Below are 16205 nucleotides of genomic sequence, written 5' to 3'. Positions count from 1 at the left end.
CAGTAGTTTATTAAATTTTTCTTTACTGAAAGTTATTTCAGAAAAAAACGAAATTTAAAAATAGCAAGTATATCAACCTAACTGCTATTTTATGGCTTTAGTTTTAGAAGAAAAAAAAATGTAATAGTTTTTATATATTTTTAAAGTTTTCATCTTGTAGTAATTGTAAAAAAAATAAATTTTTTAATGAAAAAGTTCTTATAGTTTTTCTAAATAAATCAAAAAGAGTTGTTTGGTAAGCTGTTATTTTCAAGTTTTAAAAAATGCCTTGGTCAAGCCAGAAACACCAGTTTGAAGAAATTAAAGATAACTATGATAATGTAAAAGAATCAATGAAACGAATATACAATAGTTATTTAAAACCACTCGAAGACCATTATGATTTTGCAAGTTTTCATTCAAAGCCTCTTCAAGATGCTGATTTTGCTGCTAAACCAATGGTGTTGTTAGTTGGGCAATATTCAGTTGGAAAAACATCTTTTATAAAGTACCTACTTCAAAAAGACTTTCCTGGTATGAGAATTGGACCAGAACCAACTACAGACTCTTTTATTGCTGTTATGCAAGGAGATAAAGACCGAGAAACTGGATTAATATTGGAAGGGAAAGTACCTGGGGAAGCTCTTGTGTTAGATCAAACTAAACCTTTTAAAAGTTTAAATGATTTTGGAAATAGTTTTCTATCACGTTTTCATAGCTCTAATTTAGATCATGAGCTGTTAAAAAGTGTTAGTTTTATTGATACTCCTGGAATACTATCTGGTACCAAACAGCGTCTTAACAGAGGATATCGTTATTCTAAAGTTTGTTTTTAAAATTAATACCTATTTTATTATATTTTTTACTTAAATAAGCAGCTTTACTAAAGTTATTGATAATACAATATATTTATTTTTTCTTGCTAAACAAATTCGTTGTCTCTGATTTCTTATGTTTATTCAAATATTCATAAAGTTTATTTTAAAATGCACTTTACATAATTTTAATCTTTAGTATTTATATTTCCAATAAAATGCGTACTATACCTTTTTTTTTCGAAAGCAATTTTTGATAGCTTATTTCAAGTTTTAATGTATTAATTATAAATTAAATAGTAAAAAAGTATTTCTATTTGTATGAAACTAGGTTTCACCTAAAAGATATAACAGTCAAATACAAAACAATATTTATTAAAGTAGTTTTCGATTTAATTTATTTTTTTACATTTAAGCCCTTTGGCTGAAACTCGGTTTTGCAATTAATAAAAAACTTCATTTTTATCGCTTTAAACTTTATGTAAACTGAGAACTATAATTATTTATTTTAAAACCAAAAGCTTCATGCAAATGGTATAGGTTAAAAAAATTCTTTGCTAAAGAATTTTAACTAAGTTTTCTTGTGTGCTAATAGTTTTATTATTAAGTTTTTAGGCCTACTGAGTTAGTTTATATTTTTGTTAGAAGTGTTTAAAAGTAGCAGTAATCTGAAGAATCATACTAAAAAGTTATTTCTAAAGATATATATGGGTTTACCTTAATTTTTACAAGTTATCTTGTTTGTCAAATATAATAAGTATTCGATAGTTTTAATAGTTAAGAAGTTTTTTTTTAGTGTACAGATTTAAAATCTATGATTAAAGTTATTTTTTTTAAGTTGTAATCAAAAAATGTTTCTTAAAAATATCTTTTTTTTATATATTTAAAGAAATCCCCTTTTTTTGACTGTTTACTCTTAACTAATTATTGATTCATTAAAAGTTTTTTTTATTATTTTAAACAAAAATTGTTGTGTTCGTAATTATTCTTTCTATTTTTTAGGTTTTACAATGGTTTGCAGAAAGAGTGGATATGATTATTTTGCTCTTTGATGCGCACAAGCTAGACATTTCTGATGAATTTCAAGAAGCAATTATGGCTTGCAAACGATATGAGTCAAAAATTAGAGTAGTTTTAAATAAAGCTGACCAAATCAACAATGAACAACTAATGAAAGTTTATGGTGCGCTTATGTGGTCCATGGGAAAGGCATGCATTTTTTAATTTATTTGATGTAACTATATCATGTTGAAACTTTTACTTGTATATACAGGGTGACCACTAAACCTAGAATACCTTGAGTTTGACAATTTAGGCTAAAAAACCCTGGAATTTGAGAAATTAAAAAAAAATAACTGGTGTTTTGAACAAAAATCACTGAAAACCCTGGAATTTTAAACACTTTTTACATGTTAAGTTGTGAAATTTCTGTATGACACAAAAAGTCTATTATATTTTAACTATGTTTGATGTTTTGTTTATGTTTATTTTTTGTTGAATATAAATGTTTTTATTTTCATTTTTTCCATTGTGTGTCCTGGCTCAGGTTTTGATGCCTGAGTCCAACATTGCACAATAAACAGTATAATAGTAATACTAATAAACGTAAGTTTTGGTCATCATCAAACGTTTTTTATTAAAAAACACATTTAAAGTAGCTTTACAGTATTTTTTCAATGTTGTTATACTAATTAACACAGTTTTTTACCTTAAACTTAATTTTTAACTAAAAATAGACCCAAAAACAAGTACTTTTGAAAATCTGGAGGAAATTTCTCAAAAATATTCAGCCACTCTGATAACAGTTATAATGTATTGTTTAAGTAGTTTAAATCTATCAAAAAGGCTTTTTTAACTTAAGATTAGTTTACTACTAAAAATGGTCAAAAAATATGTACTTTCAAAAACCTGAAAGAAGTTTTGAAGACTTGGAGAAAATTTGCCAAAAATGAGTGGCCACCCTGTATATACCAAAATAGGAATTGAAATGAGTTTATTTGTAAATAATTAAAGTTCCTGTATAAAAGGGAATAATTTTGTATAATAATATGATTTAAACTATTTCCAAAAATGTTGTTTTGTAAGAGTTTTTAGAATAAAACTTATATGTTAAGTTTTATGACTTTAACTTTATAGGTAGTATGAAAAGCCTTATATTTTTTAATTAAGAAAATATCAGCGAAAGTCTACAGAGCTTAAGCATGGACTTTCGTAGGCCGTGAGACAAGCTCAAGTTAACCTCAAGGTTTGATCATACCAGTTTAATCATCAGGCTACAGCCTCAGTCTACTTACGGTCTGATAATCGAATTGGTATGATCAAACTTTCATTTCTTTATTTACAAAGAAATTATCTATAAAAAGTAAAAAATTAGTTTGACTATCAACACTTTTAGAACTCAAACTAAAAATAGTTAATGTTTGGTTAAAAAATAGTTATGGTTTATTTTATTATAATTAAGTTTAAATTAATAATTTAAGTTTATTAAAGATATTTTTATCTACTAAAACTTTTCTTTTAACTCATAGTAGAAAGCATTATATTTAACTTCACAATTTAAAGAACTAAAAATAACCTGTAATCTACCAGATATTATCAACACCTGAAGTCATAAGGGTGTACATCGGTTCATTTTGGGAGCAACCTTTGAGACATGACGAAATGAGATCTTTCTTTGAACGAGAGCGAAACGCTTTATTTCAAGATATTTCGTCTCTGCCCAAGCAATCTGCCATTAGAAAACTAAATGACATGATCAAGCGTGCAAAGTTGGCAAAGGTTAATTTAAGAAGTTTTTTTTCTGATATGTAAAGTTAAACTGTACTTCGATATTAGTAAGGTAGTGTAGAACGATAGAATATAGTTTTTTGGTTGGTATTTGATTATTTTTAAATATGCACATTTATATACACGTACGTTATTTACGTGTGGCTTTCAGCTGGTTAAAATCTAGAAACTATGATGGAAAATATAAACACAGAAGATATATATTCGCTTATTTTATAAAAAGTATTCGTAATAAAAAGTTTAACTTGACAAATTAAACAAAAGTATTCCAAAAAATACTAATGGAAATGACTATAAAAATGACTCAATAAAAAATCTAAATGTTGTTTTTAAAGGTACACGCGTGTATTATATCGTATCTACGTAAACAACTACCTCTGCTTGCAAGGGGTAGAGCTAAAGAAAGTATGATAGAAAGATTAGGAGAGATTTTTAAAAGAGTAGCTGCAAAGCATAAAATATCTATCAGTAAGTTTACAACATTTAAAATGGTTCCAACGCCCTAATTTAGAATATAATTAAGTTTTATTGCATTGAAATAGTTAGATAGAGTGTATTTTAAAGTTTTTGTAAATTAGAAAGTTGTTTTATCAGTAGAATTTTTACTTTTAATTTTATAGTGTTAATATTAAAATAAAAATTAAAACTTAGTTTTTATGTTGACATTGGAAGCATCAAAACTTGAAAATGTTTTATTTTTAAGTACAGTGCTTATTCACTTATCCGGACAGTTTAAGTCGATAAAAAAATTCTCACTAATTTGTTAGGTATTATATATTTTATTTTTAATTATACTTTATAATTAATCAAATTTTTTTGTTTTTCTTTATGTTTGTTTTACTTTTTGTTTGTTTAAAAAAGCTTTTTTTTTCATTTAGAGAGAAAGGTAAACAATTTTTTGATTAATTTTTTTGGATTTTAAAGATAAATCTTATTTCTTCTCTTAAACAAAAATTCATCTTTTTTTTTAAATTAAAAGTTATAGCAGTTGGAATTACAAATGAGGAATTTTAGTTTCTTTACCCTCAAAAAACGTATAAAGTTGCAGAGAGTTAATAAGTCTGATATTTTTCTGCCTTAGAAAAAAAAATTAAATAAATTTACTTAAAGTTAGCTTTTATTATTCATCATTTTATTATCTACTACTCATAATTACTTTTTTTTTTACTATGATGCTTTTATTATTTATTATGCATCGCATAATATAAAGCAGTTATATATTATTTATTTTTAAAATTCTTTTTTGTACTTATCCGGACATGTTTACAGAAAAATATTGCCCAACATCTCCGGATAAGTGAACAAGCACTGTATTATTAAGTAATATCCGTACTACTAGTAAATAAAATTTTACAATAGGCTTGTTCAATTATGAGTCCTACACAAAGAATTTAAAGTTTTATAAATTATTTTTACCAGTACTTAAAGTTTCTGAAAGCTTTATAACTACTTATAAAGTTTTAAAGTTTAAAGTAATTAATAATTCGGTCAACTAAAAGTTTATCTGTTTTTTAGGTGATTTTCCGAACTTAAATGACATGAAGCAAAACCTTAGAGAGGCGGACTTCAGCAAATTTAAAAAACTCAACGGAGATCTTTTAATCAAAGTAACTAAACAATTTATTAAATTAATTCTGAAAAATAAACAATAAGTTTAAGAAAATATTTAATTTCGTACGCATTACTTATAAATTTTAAGAAAGTATTAACTGTTTATGTTTTAATAAACATTGAACTTCACCGCAAGATCAACAACAACAGCATCCGAGACAATCCTACGACCGGTTTCGTCCTTATTAGGACTCATCAGGCAGGAATAGTCGCGAGAAACCGCTATTGTGATCTTAAACAAGCGGGCTTAAGTACGAAGTACTGAAGCGATCACTGTTGTTGATCTTGCGGTGAAGTTCATTGTTTATCATCGATTGCATAAAACATCTCAACTTCGTTGATGATGGCCGAAATAAATACTGGCTATTTATGTTTTGAAATGATTTATGGAGTACACATTTTTACATAGTTTAGTAGTAAAGTGTTTGAAGTAGTTTTTTGATAAATCCTATGTTTTTTAAAGACTATCAACTAGCTAAATCCATTAAATAGTCATAAGATTTTTGTTTCGTTTGGAAACTAGTTTTTTTCTTATAGATATAAATTGTTTTAAATAGAAAAATGCATAGTTTATTTCGAAATTAGTTAGATTAAATTTTGTTTCGACTCTGTAGTATGTCGTTCAGATTTTTTTTTATTACTATACTACTGTAAAATGTTATTCAATAATTGTTTTATCAACTTATAGAAAAAAAATATTCGTTTTATATCTTTAGAATATTATTTTTTTATAACTATAGTTTTTCACATCAAAAGGTTAACTCACTATTATTAATTACTTTGTGTACAGATCATTAAATGTTATGGTTTAAAAGATAACGTACTCTACTGTGTGGTTTAAAATTTTTATTTCCACGTTTAGTTTTAATATTCAAATAAATATATTATAAACTAAGGCCATTGAGATGAAAAGTTTTTTTATATTTGAAACAAAGTTACCAGTTACTTTTTACTGATCTTTAAAATTTAATCTAAGTTTTGAGATATAAGCGATCAAAGTTTGAGAATCCAACATATGGAAGCAATAGTACTTAAAGATGTAAATGTTTTTCATTAAAAATGTATTTCATAATACAGTCTTTAAGCATCGTTTAACCTAGGTGGTTTAAGAATTGACCACGTCAACTATTTTATCGTTTCTTTGTTGACTGATATTTCATATATCTATGTTCTTGTTAATTTTTCTATTCAGTTTGAAACAATTTTAGCGATTATTTTTCGTCATTGTATCAGGCTAGTTTCCGCAAAATTTTAATATTAAAGAATATTTAATTTTAATAAACCTAAGTTACACAATCATTAAAGTAACTTCATGTATTGCTGTTTAAACTCTAGTAATTGGTAGGTGTCAAATTTGCACGACCGGACTAAATTGCACGAGGGGACTAAGTTGTACGTTGACTTTTTTTTTTACTATCACTATAAACCCTTACCCTCGGTCAGTTACTTTTTTGTTTTTTTACTAATTTATCTTTTAGTTTTTTTTTCACTTTCGTGCAAAATTGACCCTTAGTGCATAATTGTCTTCGTATAATTTCGTTCCTTCGTGCAATGTTGTTCCTCCGCGCAAATTTTTCTTCGTGCTATTTTGATCCGTTCCCCCAGTAATATATACATGAGTTAGGACAAATAATTCGTAATTTACCGTTTTAACTTGCATACATTTTTTACTTTTTAGTATTTTAGTCTCACAAAAGCATCGGTTTGAAACTGTAAAGTATTTTAGTTCATGTCAACTGTTTTTATTTTGTTTAACTCAAAGGTGGACGATATGATTGACGAGGACATTGGTCAGTTGCTGGGCGCGATAAAGAGAGATGACGCTAAAGCTGTTGAAACTGCCGGCAGTGCGAGCGGCGTTATGATGAAAGGTTTTGTTTTATTCACTCACCTTTGTATTTTGTTGAATTTTTCTAATTTATTTTTGTTTAAGGTGGAGTTTTCAACAACGTCAGTTATAACAGAAGTGAGAATTTTTTTGATGTATGTAAATTAAGAACTTTAATATGGTTACCATAATTTGTTTTGTTTTTGTACAAAACTATTAAAATTAATCAATAACTTGCACTTTAACATGTTAGAAATCTTTAAAATTGATAGTGAATGTACTGTTTTTAGCAAAGCTAGAAGTAATTTTTGCTGAATATGTAGACAAGTTTTGTGTGGGTTCGACAGTCTTTTATATTATCGGAAGGATTTAGTAAATATTATGATATAAACAGGGTTGCCACTCGGTCAGGAAAAGTCAGGAAATCAGGAAAAGTCAGGAAAAATTTGAAAAAATTACAAAAGTCAGGAAAAAATGGGGGTTTTGAAAAAAAGTCAGGAAAAGTCAGGAAATTTGATAAAATTAAAAACAAAAGTCATATTTTGTCAGCTTAACTTTTCAAAATTCCTTGTTTTCCAAAGCCTTTAAGTGGTAAAAATTAATTAAAAGTCCTTTAAAGTCAGAAAAAATTCCAAATTTTCCTAGAAATTTACAAAAATATTTAATTTTATTTCCAATGCCTTCAAGCAGGTATAAATTAGTAAAATATCCTTTATTAAACTGCAAAAAATTTCTATTAACATATTGAACAAGTACCCTACTTGGACAAGCAGATTTTGTAAGCTTTTTAGTTTTAATGATCTGTAGCAAGGACACTTCCATAGTGAAACTGTGATATATACACAAAAGTTTATCTAGCATAATTTTATCAACAAAATCGGCGAAAGTCTGCAGAACAAGTCCGGACTTTCGTTTGCCGTGAGACAAGCTCAAATTTAACAAAAGGGTTGATCATGCCAATTCGATCATCAGACCACAAGTTTCGGTAGACTGAGACCGGTTTCGTCCTTCAGGTCCAAAGGACGAAACCGGTCTCAGTCTACCGAAACTTGTGGTCTGATGATCGAATTGGCATGATCAACCCTTTTGTTAGCATAATTTTAGAATCAAAGAGTTTTATGATTAAGTAAACAATTGAGTTCTTTATAACTAAGCAGTTAGTTTAGTATTTTATGTAATAAGTTAGTGTGTATACTTTACCTCTTTATAATTTTTCCAAATTTGTTTAAATTTATAAAATAAGTTATAAGAGAGGTATATGCAAAGATTAGGTTTACTTATTATTTGTATTTTTTGTAGAGTAACTCAAGTTTTTAAAGTAAATAAGAGTATATCTATTTGTTAAAAATTTTATACTAATTTAGTATTAGATGAAGAGGTTGAAGTGCTAATAAAAAAACTAAGAACATAAATTTTAGTACATACATTTAAAAAAAACAGTATTTGATTAAGTTCTTTATTGTTTTTCTGTTTTAACTGTAAAAGTTCGTTATTGTTTAAAGGTTTGAGTTGTAAAAAGTTCCTTATTGATATAAGGTTTTAATTGTAAAAGTTCCTTATATGTCGTTTCGTTTATTTAGGTACATTTATACTAGGAAATTGTAAAAAATTGTGTTCTTTATTGTTTCAAGGTTTCAACTGTAAAAATTTGTTATTGTTTTAAGATTTTAATTGTGCAAGTTCGTTATTAATTCAAGGTTTTAATTGTAAAAGCTCCTTTTATGTCGTTTGTTTATCTAGATTATTTATGCTAGGGTTTGCTAAAAAATTGTTTCTTTTTTCAGACAAGCTGTGTTTATAAGGTAATAATTTAAGTATTTTGCTGATAGAGCTGTTTATTACAAACATCAATCATACACAGATGGTTCAAGTGATGTACTGGAAGTTTGATGATAGAATTCAGCAAAAAACTGTTGTTTTTAACCTGTATAAAAATTAGATTGGAAGCTTTATATTGTTTAAAGTGTTAGATTATGTATTTTAGAATAAGTTTAATTTAAGAGTTTGATTTAGAAAAGTCAGGAAAATGTTGGTAAAAAGTCAGGAAAAGTCAGGAAATTTTTCTCAGCTTGATGAGTGGCAACCATGTATAAATATTTAGTAAATAGCCACCGTGTTTTGTAAATTTATTTTGAACAGTTAAGCTATAATTACAAGTAATAAAGGAATCAGTATCATAGCTTGTTCACAGGTAAAACCAACAGAAAATCTGTAAGTTTCATCAAACTTTATTTTAATTTAAGTAATTTTAAGAAAAATGATTGCTTAAAAAGTAAGTCACGGGCCTATTTTCTTTTTGACGAAATTTGCCATCCCTTTATTTCTTTAAGTTATGATATCTAATTATAAATCTGCTGCACTAATAAATTCTTCTAGTAAGTAGATAAAATTTTAAATTATAGTTAAGCTCAGAACGTTTGTAGATAATAGAAAAGTTTGTTGTTGATAGCTTATAGTATAAGATAAGCTGTTGTCTATATTTAATCATTTAATTAGTATACATAGAAAAAGAAAAAATAGTTCTAATGAAAGTACTTTTTGTACAACTTTCAGTTACTATATTATGTTATATATATACATAACTTCTTAGAAAGAAAACATGTTAGGTAATCTTACATTTTGCTGACTAAAATATTTGTTGGTTAAAATAAAAATAAAATATTATTAAAAATCTAAATTTAAGTACAATCTGTGTATGTTTATGCTTCGTTTAAAAAGATAAAACAACATGTAAAACAAATATTCAAGGTTTTCTAAAAACTAGACTTAGTTAGTTTGTTTTAAATTTGTTCCAACAAGCAAGTTAGTTAGAACTTATAAATGAATATGTTATATAACAAACGTATTAAAACTTTGTACCTTCAAAAACTAAAATTACTGTACTTCCATTTAGTTTTATAGTTTAGCTTTGACTTTTGCAGTTTTTATTTATCTTTTTTTTCATGAAAAAATAAAACTATCGATATACTTTATTTGAGCTGTGCTTTTTACTTGGAAGTTGCTCTGTATACTTTTTGATATGAACTCTTTAAATGTTAGCTTTCTAAATTTATATCAAATGAAAAATATGGAAAAACTTCCTTAATTTGGAATAATGCAAATTTTATAGCAGTATCACTGAACAGTTTAATTAGTTAAGACAAAATACAAATATAAACAACAACAACAAAATATTGCGGTTTAGTGCAAAATTTTTATGTAAATTTCTAATGCTAAGGAATAGTGTATTTAAACATGACAAAAAAGCCTTAAATAACACGCTTAAAACAAATCACATTTTTATCTCATCAAACTTGCTTTTTTAAAGTGTTTTGATGCTTTATATGTAGAAAGTATTTTGTTCATAAACTTAAAAAGGCTCGTTTTATAAAAACTCTTATATGACTTCTTGTTTTTTGAAATGAAACCAAATGACAATAAGGTTGTCTAATTCGTTAAACTTTATAAAGTTTTTGAGCAAATTTGTTATACAAAAACTATCTAGTATTTTCTAACAGTTTATTACTAACAATATTATGTACTTAATACTTCAAAGATGACAATTAAAGTTCTCAACTTAAACAAAAGGAGAATGATCAACTATAAATTTTAATAACAATACAATGTTTCACTCGCTTGAAACTAGTCAAACGAGATCTTCAGTTGTTTAAAATATTATTCTATTTGAATAATATTTTAAACAACTGAAGATCTCGTTTGACTAGTTTCAAGCGAGTGAAACATTGCATTGTTAACAACATTTACATCTAACGGTATCATACAAAAATTATGCAAATCGTATAATAATTTTAATGAAAATATTCATTCTATAATTTGTTGTTACGTCATATTATAAATTTGGAATTTTTTATAGTTCGTTCTCTCGCTATAAACAAAAAAATACTTTTAACTCTGTTTGATTTTCAAAATATTTTTGTTATTTGTACCCGTCCGTAAAACTGCAATATCATGGGCAAGAAGAAAGTTTGCCTCGCATCTGCTGGTCAGTGGCAGAAGCCGTACGATATCCTAATTAAGGAGGGAATCCGAAAGTGCCAGAAATGTCGTGAAAACAAAAGCAATCACGACGGAGCATCACGCAAAGACATTTTCAACTACATCAGGAGTAAGTACCATAACATGAAGTACTTTAGCACTCAGCAAGGACTTGCGCGAGCCCTAAGACGCATGACGAGATCGGGACATGTGGCGCAGAAGAAATCCGGATATTTCCACTTAACTAAGAAGGGCCAGAAGTTGCAATGGGAGTACGGTAAGAAATTTGACCGCACCATTTGTGGACAAAAAGCGCTCTACCACGAAATGCAGTCGCGAAGAAAGAAAAACCGCTTGCGCGGAATCTGTCACAAGTCAAAGTTGAAGGCGAAAAGGAAAAGAGTTTTCAGACAACCCTGCCGTCTCCGAAAAGTACCAAACCGTCACATTACTTTTGGTATCATACCCAACGATAGAGTCGCGCCTTTCAGAATGTGTTCCAAGGCAATGATGGACAAAACCAACCCGAATCTCAAAGTCATAAAGAGAACAAGAAGAAGACTACACGATAGGCATATCAAGAAAAATTTGCACGTTGTAAGAAAAATTAAAAACAAAAGTAAGTTCAGCAAAAAGAGGGTATGCAGAAAGATAAAAAGAAAGCATCACCATATAAATAAATGAATTATATTTGTTATTCGTAAAACGAATTATTTTTAAACCATGATTGGTCGAAATAAATTAATTTCAATTTGATTGGTTTTTGTCTTAACTTTTATAATTGCTTTTAATATAAGTAAACGTAATTACGAAGAAAGTACATTCTTGGTTAAATACTCTAGTGGTAATTCAAATTTTATGCTTAAGAAATATATTATTATTTAGACATAGAAATGTGCTTAAATTTTTTATTTAACAAAACTAAAAATTATCTGCTCTTTAAATGACATATATTTTTCTACATTTAAGGCTTATGTAAATCATAATTCTTCAAATAGGAGTTTGTTATTCAGATAAATAAAAAGTTAGAGAACACAGTTGTTTTTTTCAATATTTTTATATAAAAATTAAATTAAAACAGTTTGCACAGCTGTTACACATTAAGAATTTTTTTTGTGCTGAAATACTTATTTAAACTTAAAACACTAAAAAACTTTTTCGAAATTTTACTGTTATACAATGTCGTTCGTAATTATATCGTAGTGATATAATAATAGGGCTCTTCAGCTATAAATTATGTCTTGAAGATACATATAAAACAAATAAATGAAACATATATTAATTTAGAGCAAAACAATTGACTAAAAATTACTATTTTATGCAGTAAAAAAATGAAAATAAAAAAACTTCCTTTTTATATTTTTTAACACAGACTTAGTTATCATATTGTTATATATCCTAAATTAATATATATTTTTATCTAACAACAAACGTATAAGTTATATAATATTTTAAACATTACATATTGTTGTTTGATTAAGGCTAAAAATTTTTAAAAACTTGAATTTTGTAACTATTTTAATGCAACGATATGTTTTTGATAAAACTGTTAATTAAAACCAAATCAATTTTTTAAGTTAATTAATATCTAACGAACACGAGCTTTGAAAAGTCAAATAAATTTACTACAGTTTTTATAATCATTAACATTTTCTCTTTTTTTTTACTTAGGGCCTGGCAACTTTTTTAGGCACGCCAGAAATTGTTTAGGCTAGAAAAAATTATTCAGCTTGTTAAAAAATCTATACTAGCCGATTTTTTACAATATTTAAATATAAAAAGTTCTAATAAAACAATGATTTATTTAATAAACACTAAAAGCTAACTTTAAAAAAGTAAAGCACATTTAAAAATATTTGTTTAAAGAAAAACTCTTTGTTTAGCACAAGTTTTTTTTTCAAGCTAAAAAATACGTCGCGGGTGAAAATTTCTGTATACGTTGACCACCTTAGATTTTTATAATTTTAGTAGGTCTATCATTGAATTATAAAAGAGGCGTTCTTAGTGTATCATATCTATTTCTAGCATATTATACTGCTCTATACCAATTTAGCTACTTAAATAAACTTATCTAAAACTTTTATTAAGTGATTTAAAGTACTCTGAGATTTATAAACTAAAAACACAGATTTGAAAATTAAATTGAAAAGGAAGTCAGTAATTAATAAATTCAAGTAAGTTAAGAAGATAAATTTTAAAAAAACTTTACGCATCTTAATGCATAGTGCGTTGCAATCAAACTTGACTGTGATTCAGAGTAAATTGCACGATAAAAGTTATTATGATAGACCTACTAAAATTATAAAAATCTAAGGTGGTCAACGTATACAGAAATTTTCACCCGCGACGTATTTTTTAGCTTGAAAAAAAAAAAACTTGTGCTATACAAAGAAAAGTTAATTAGTGCGTTGAAATCAAACTTGACTGTGATTCAGAGTAAATTGCACGATGAAATTTATTATGTACATTAAAAAAAAAAAAAAAGAATTACTTGTTATGATACTTATGAAGATCATTTTCAAGACGTTTTTTTCTTGTTAATTAGGTTATTAGTTTGCATCTAAAAATTTCTTTTATTCTAAGAAATTTTTTAGATGCTATGATTAACCTTTTGTAATTAAAAGTATGTTAGGTTGCTTTATGGAGTTTAAAATTTCTTATTTTCAGGGTTGCCAAAAAACTTGGAAACCTGGAAAAACCTGAATTTGACAATTTAGGCTAATAAACCTGGAATTTGAGAAATTTTGAAAAAAATCCTGGAATTTTAAACAATCTTTACCTGTTAAGTACAAAAGTTTTGATTTGACACAAAAAATCTACCATATAGATAAAAAAATTGTCATAATCTAATATTGTTTTTATTAAAAAACACATGAAGTAGCTTTACAGCATCTTTTCAATATTTTTATACTATTTAACACATTTTTTTACCTTAAACTTAACTTTGAATTAAAAATAGACCCAAAAATATGTATGTACTTTTAAAAACCTGAAGGAAATTTTGAAAACCTGGAGAAAATTTTCCATAAACATTTAGCCACCCTGTATTTTTGAAAGAGTTATTGATACTTTGAGTTATGTTTTTCAATTTTTTTAGTTTAATTATATTTTAAAAATTGTAAATAATACTTAAATATAAACAACACTACAAATTTCACTTCTATGTACTAAATAAGTTTTTGTTTATACAGCAGACAATTATGTTCTGACAAATTAGTTTAGTTTACGATAATTTTATATTTTAAACTTTACATTAGTTAGTAAACATTAGTTTTCCTTGTTTGTTTATTTTACAGGGTTGACACACACTTAGGATATTGTGAAAGTCTAGAAAATCTCAAGATTTTTTGACTTTTTTATAACTCAGGATGACTCAGAACAGTTTTGATTTTTTTTTTATCTCTGGATAGCTTAAGAACTTTGAAAAATCAGGACAATTTTTTTAATAGATCAAGAATGAGATTTAGTTGATTCAGTTTCAATATTTTGTTATTTTATGTAACCAATTTTATTCAAGAATATGATTTTTATTGATTTAGAAATGCTTATTAAAAAAATGTTTAGCTTTGCGGCTAGTTCTTCACTATTCTTTGAAATAACATTGTAGTTTTTGATTTAAGCCTAATATTAAAATTTATCATGATTTAAGTTTATATTAAACTGTTTAATTAAAATTGAAGTTAATAAATATGCATTTAAGTGAGTACTTTATGTGGATTAAAGTTTGTCAAAAAAAGAATCAAATTATTTTCTATTATATATAAATTTTACTAACATGGTTACATAAGATCGTCCACAAGTTTTGTTTTTTAATCTCAATTGATTTAAACTTTTAACTTTGAATTTTCGAAAACAGTATTTAACACCAATTTTAAAAAATTTAAATATTCTTTTTATAAAAAAAAAATTTAGGTGTTTTTTTAATATATGATAGTACATTTCAAACACAAAGTTTTGATATAGGCTTTAACTTTAAACGCATTTAAAGCTTGTTTACTTTTAGTTTAGCTTTTTTTCGGTTTTAGACTTTTGAAATTATAATACAATAAATAAGTATAAAAAATAATCATGCAAAATAAAGCTTTGCGATAAAAAGTCGCACCATGCAAAAGAAAACACTTTGTGCGAAGTTAACACTAAATGCTAAAGTGTCGCTCCGTGCAAAAATTTTTCTCTGTGCAAAAGTGACGCCTTTCCCGGTCAAGAGATTTTTATAAGAAACTTGTCAATTTACTAGAAAGAGCTGCTGGTCGTTATAATTTTGAAAATATAATGATAAATAAATGTTTCAAGTCATACTTATTATAAGTTGGTAATTAGATTAGCACTTTACTTGTTAAAACGTAATTATTCTTTTGTACATTTTTACTATACAAAAATTTTTAACGCATATTTAAAAAAAAAAAATATTTGGTTTCATTGTCAGAATATTTCTGCATGACAGACTGAGTTCATCCAGCGGGTCCTAGTTTTCTGACCCCTGGTTTTCTTAAGAAATAACAAACACATTTTTGTAGTGTTTATTGCAAAAATATTTAGCTGCGACGGCTTCTTCAAACCCGTTCTTTGAAAGATACGGTGAAGGGATTATGCTGGGAGCAGATTACGGAGCTTCCGCGGAAAACTCGTTCGATTGGATTGTCAACGAGAAGAAGTCAGAGTATGATGCCGTGTTCAAAACTCTCAATCCGAGTGAAAGCGGTAAAGTGTATGGCACCAAAGCTAAAAAAGTTTGTTTAGTTGTGAATCAAAAAGTTCTTTAAAATTTAAACAACTGAAAAATCAATATTTTAATCAAAATGTTCTGTAAAGAATAATAATAACCTCATTGAGTCTTTTAAACTATTTAATTTTTATCGTACTAAAATAAGAAAATGTTGGAAGTTGGATAACTAAACAATATTTATGTATACTTTTCATAATGCTTGTAGAAAAAACTTTGTAAATTTTCACAGACTTTGAAAAATAAAAACAGTGTAGTGTTTTTTGACAAATAATTGATAATAATATCAAAGGTGTTCGTCAAGTCGAAGCTGCCAAACACGGAGCTTGCCAAAATATGGAGGTTGGCCGATCACGACCACGATGGGAGGTTGTGCGATGAGGAGTTTGCGCTCATGATGCATCTCATAGATATCCGCTCACAGGGCCACGAACTTCCGGACAAACTTCCTAAACACCTCGTCCCACCGTCGCAAAGAGGTTTTTGA

The 16205-nt window shown here is 26.8% G+C and overlaps 1 protein-coding gene across 1 annotated transcript; it reads left to right on the top strand.

Annotated features, from left to right (window-relative positions):
• The first annotated feature begins 263 nt into the window (after positions 1 to 263).
• LOC145832328 (EH domain-containing protein 3-like) lies at positions 264 to 16205 on the top strand. Its single transcript, XM_082939646.1, has 9 exons — positions 264 to 803; positions 1797 to 2003; positions 3384 to 3572; positions 3917 to 4049; positions 5097 to 5188; positions 6955 to 7063; positions 7126 to 7179; positions 15535 to 15725; positions 16011 to 16205. Exons 1-9 carry the CDS (start codon positions 264 to 266, stop codon positions 16203 to 16205), a joined length of 1710 nt encoding a protein of 569 aa, XP_082795772.1.

This window comes from Thalia democratica, chromosome 3, assembly GCF_965202585.1.
Source record: "Thalia democratica chromosome 3, ktThaDemo2.hap1.1, whole genome shotgun sequence".
NCBI lineage: Eukaryota > Metazoa > Chordata > Thaliacea > Salpida > Salpidae > Thalia > Thalia democratica.
Note: the sequence above shows the minus strand (reverse complement) of the source record. Positions and strands in the feature narration are given on the sequence as shown.

Excerpts from the sequence above, each read along its gene's own strand:
- LOC145832328 (XM_082939646.1), top strand. The coding sequence starts at position 264 with ATGCCTTGGTCAAGCCAGAAACACCAGTTTGAAGAAATTAAAGATAAC. Across the intron at positions 7,064-7,125 it reads GAGCGGCGTTATGATGAAAG|GTGGAGTTTTCAACAACGTC; the intron begins GTTTTGTTTTAT and ends TTTTTGTTTAAG. Across the intron at positions 15,726-16,010 it reads ATGGCACCAAAGCTAAAAAA|GTGTTCGTCAAGTCGAAGCT; the intron begins GTTTGTTTAGTT and ends ATAATATCAAAG.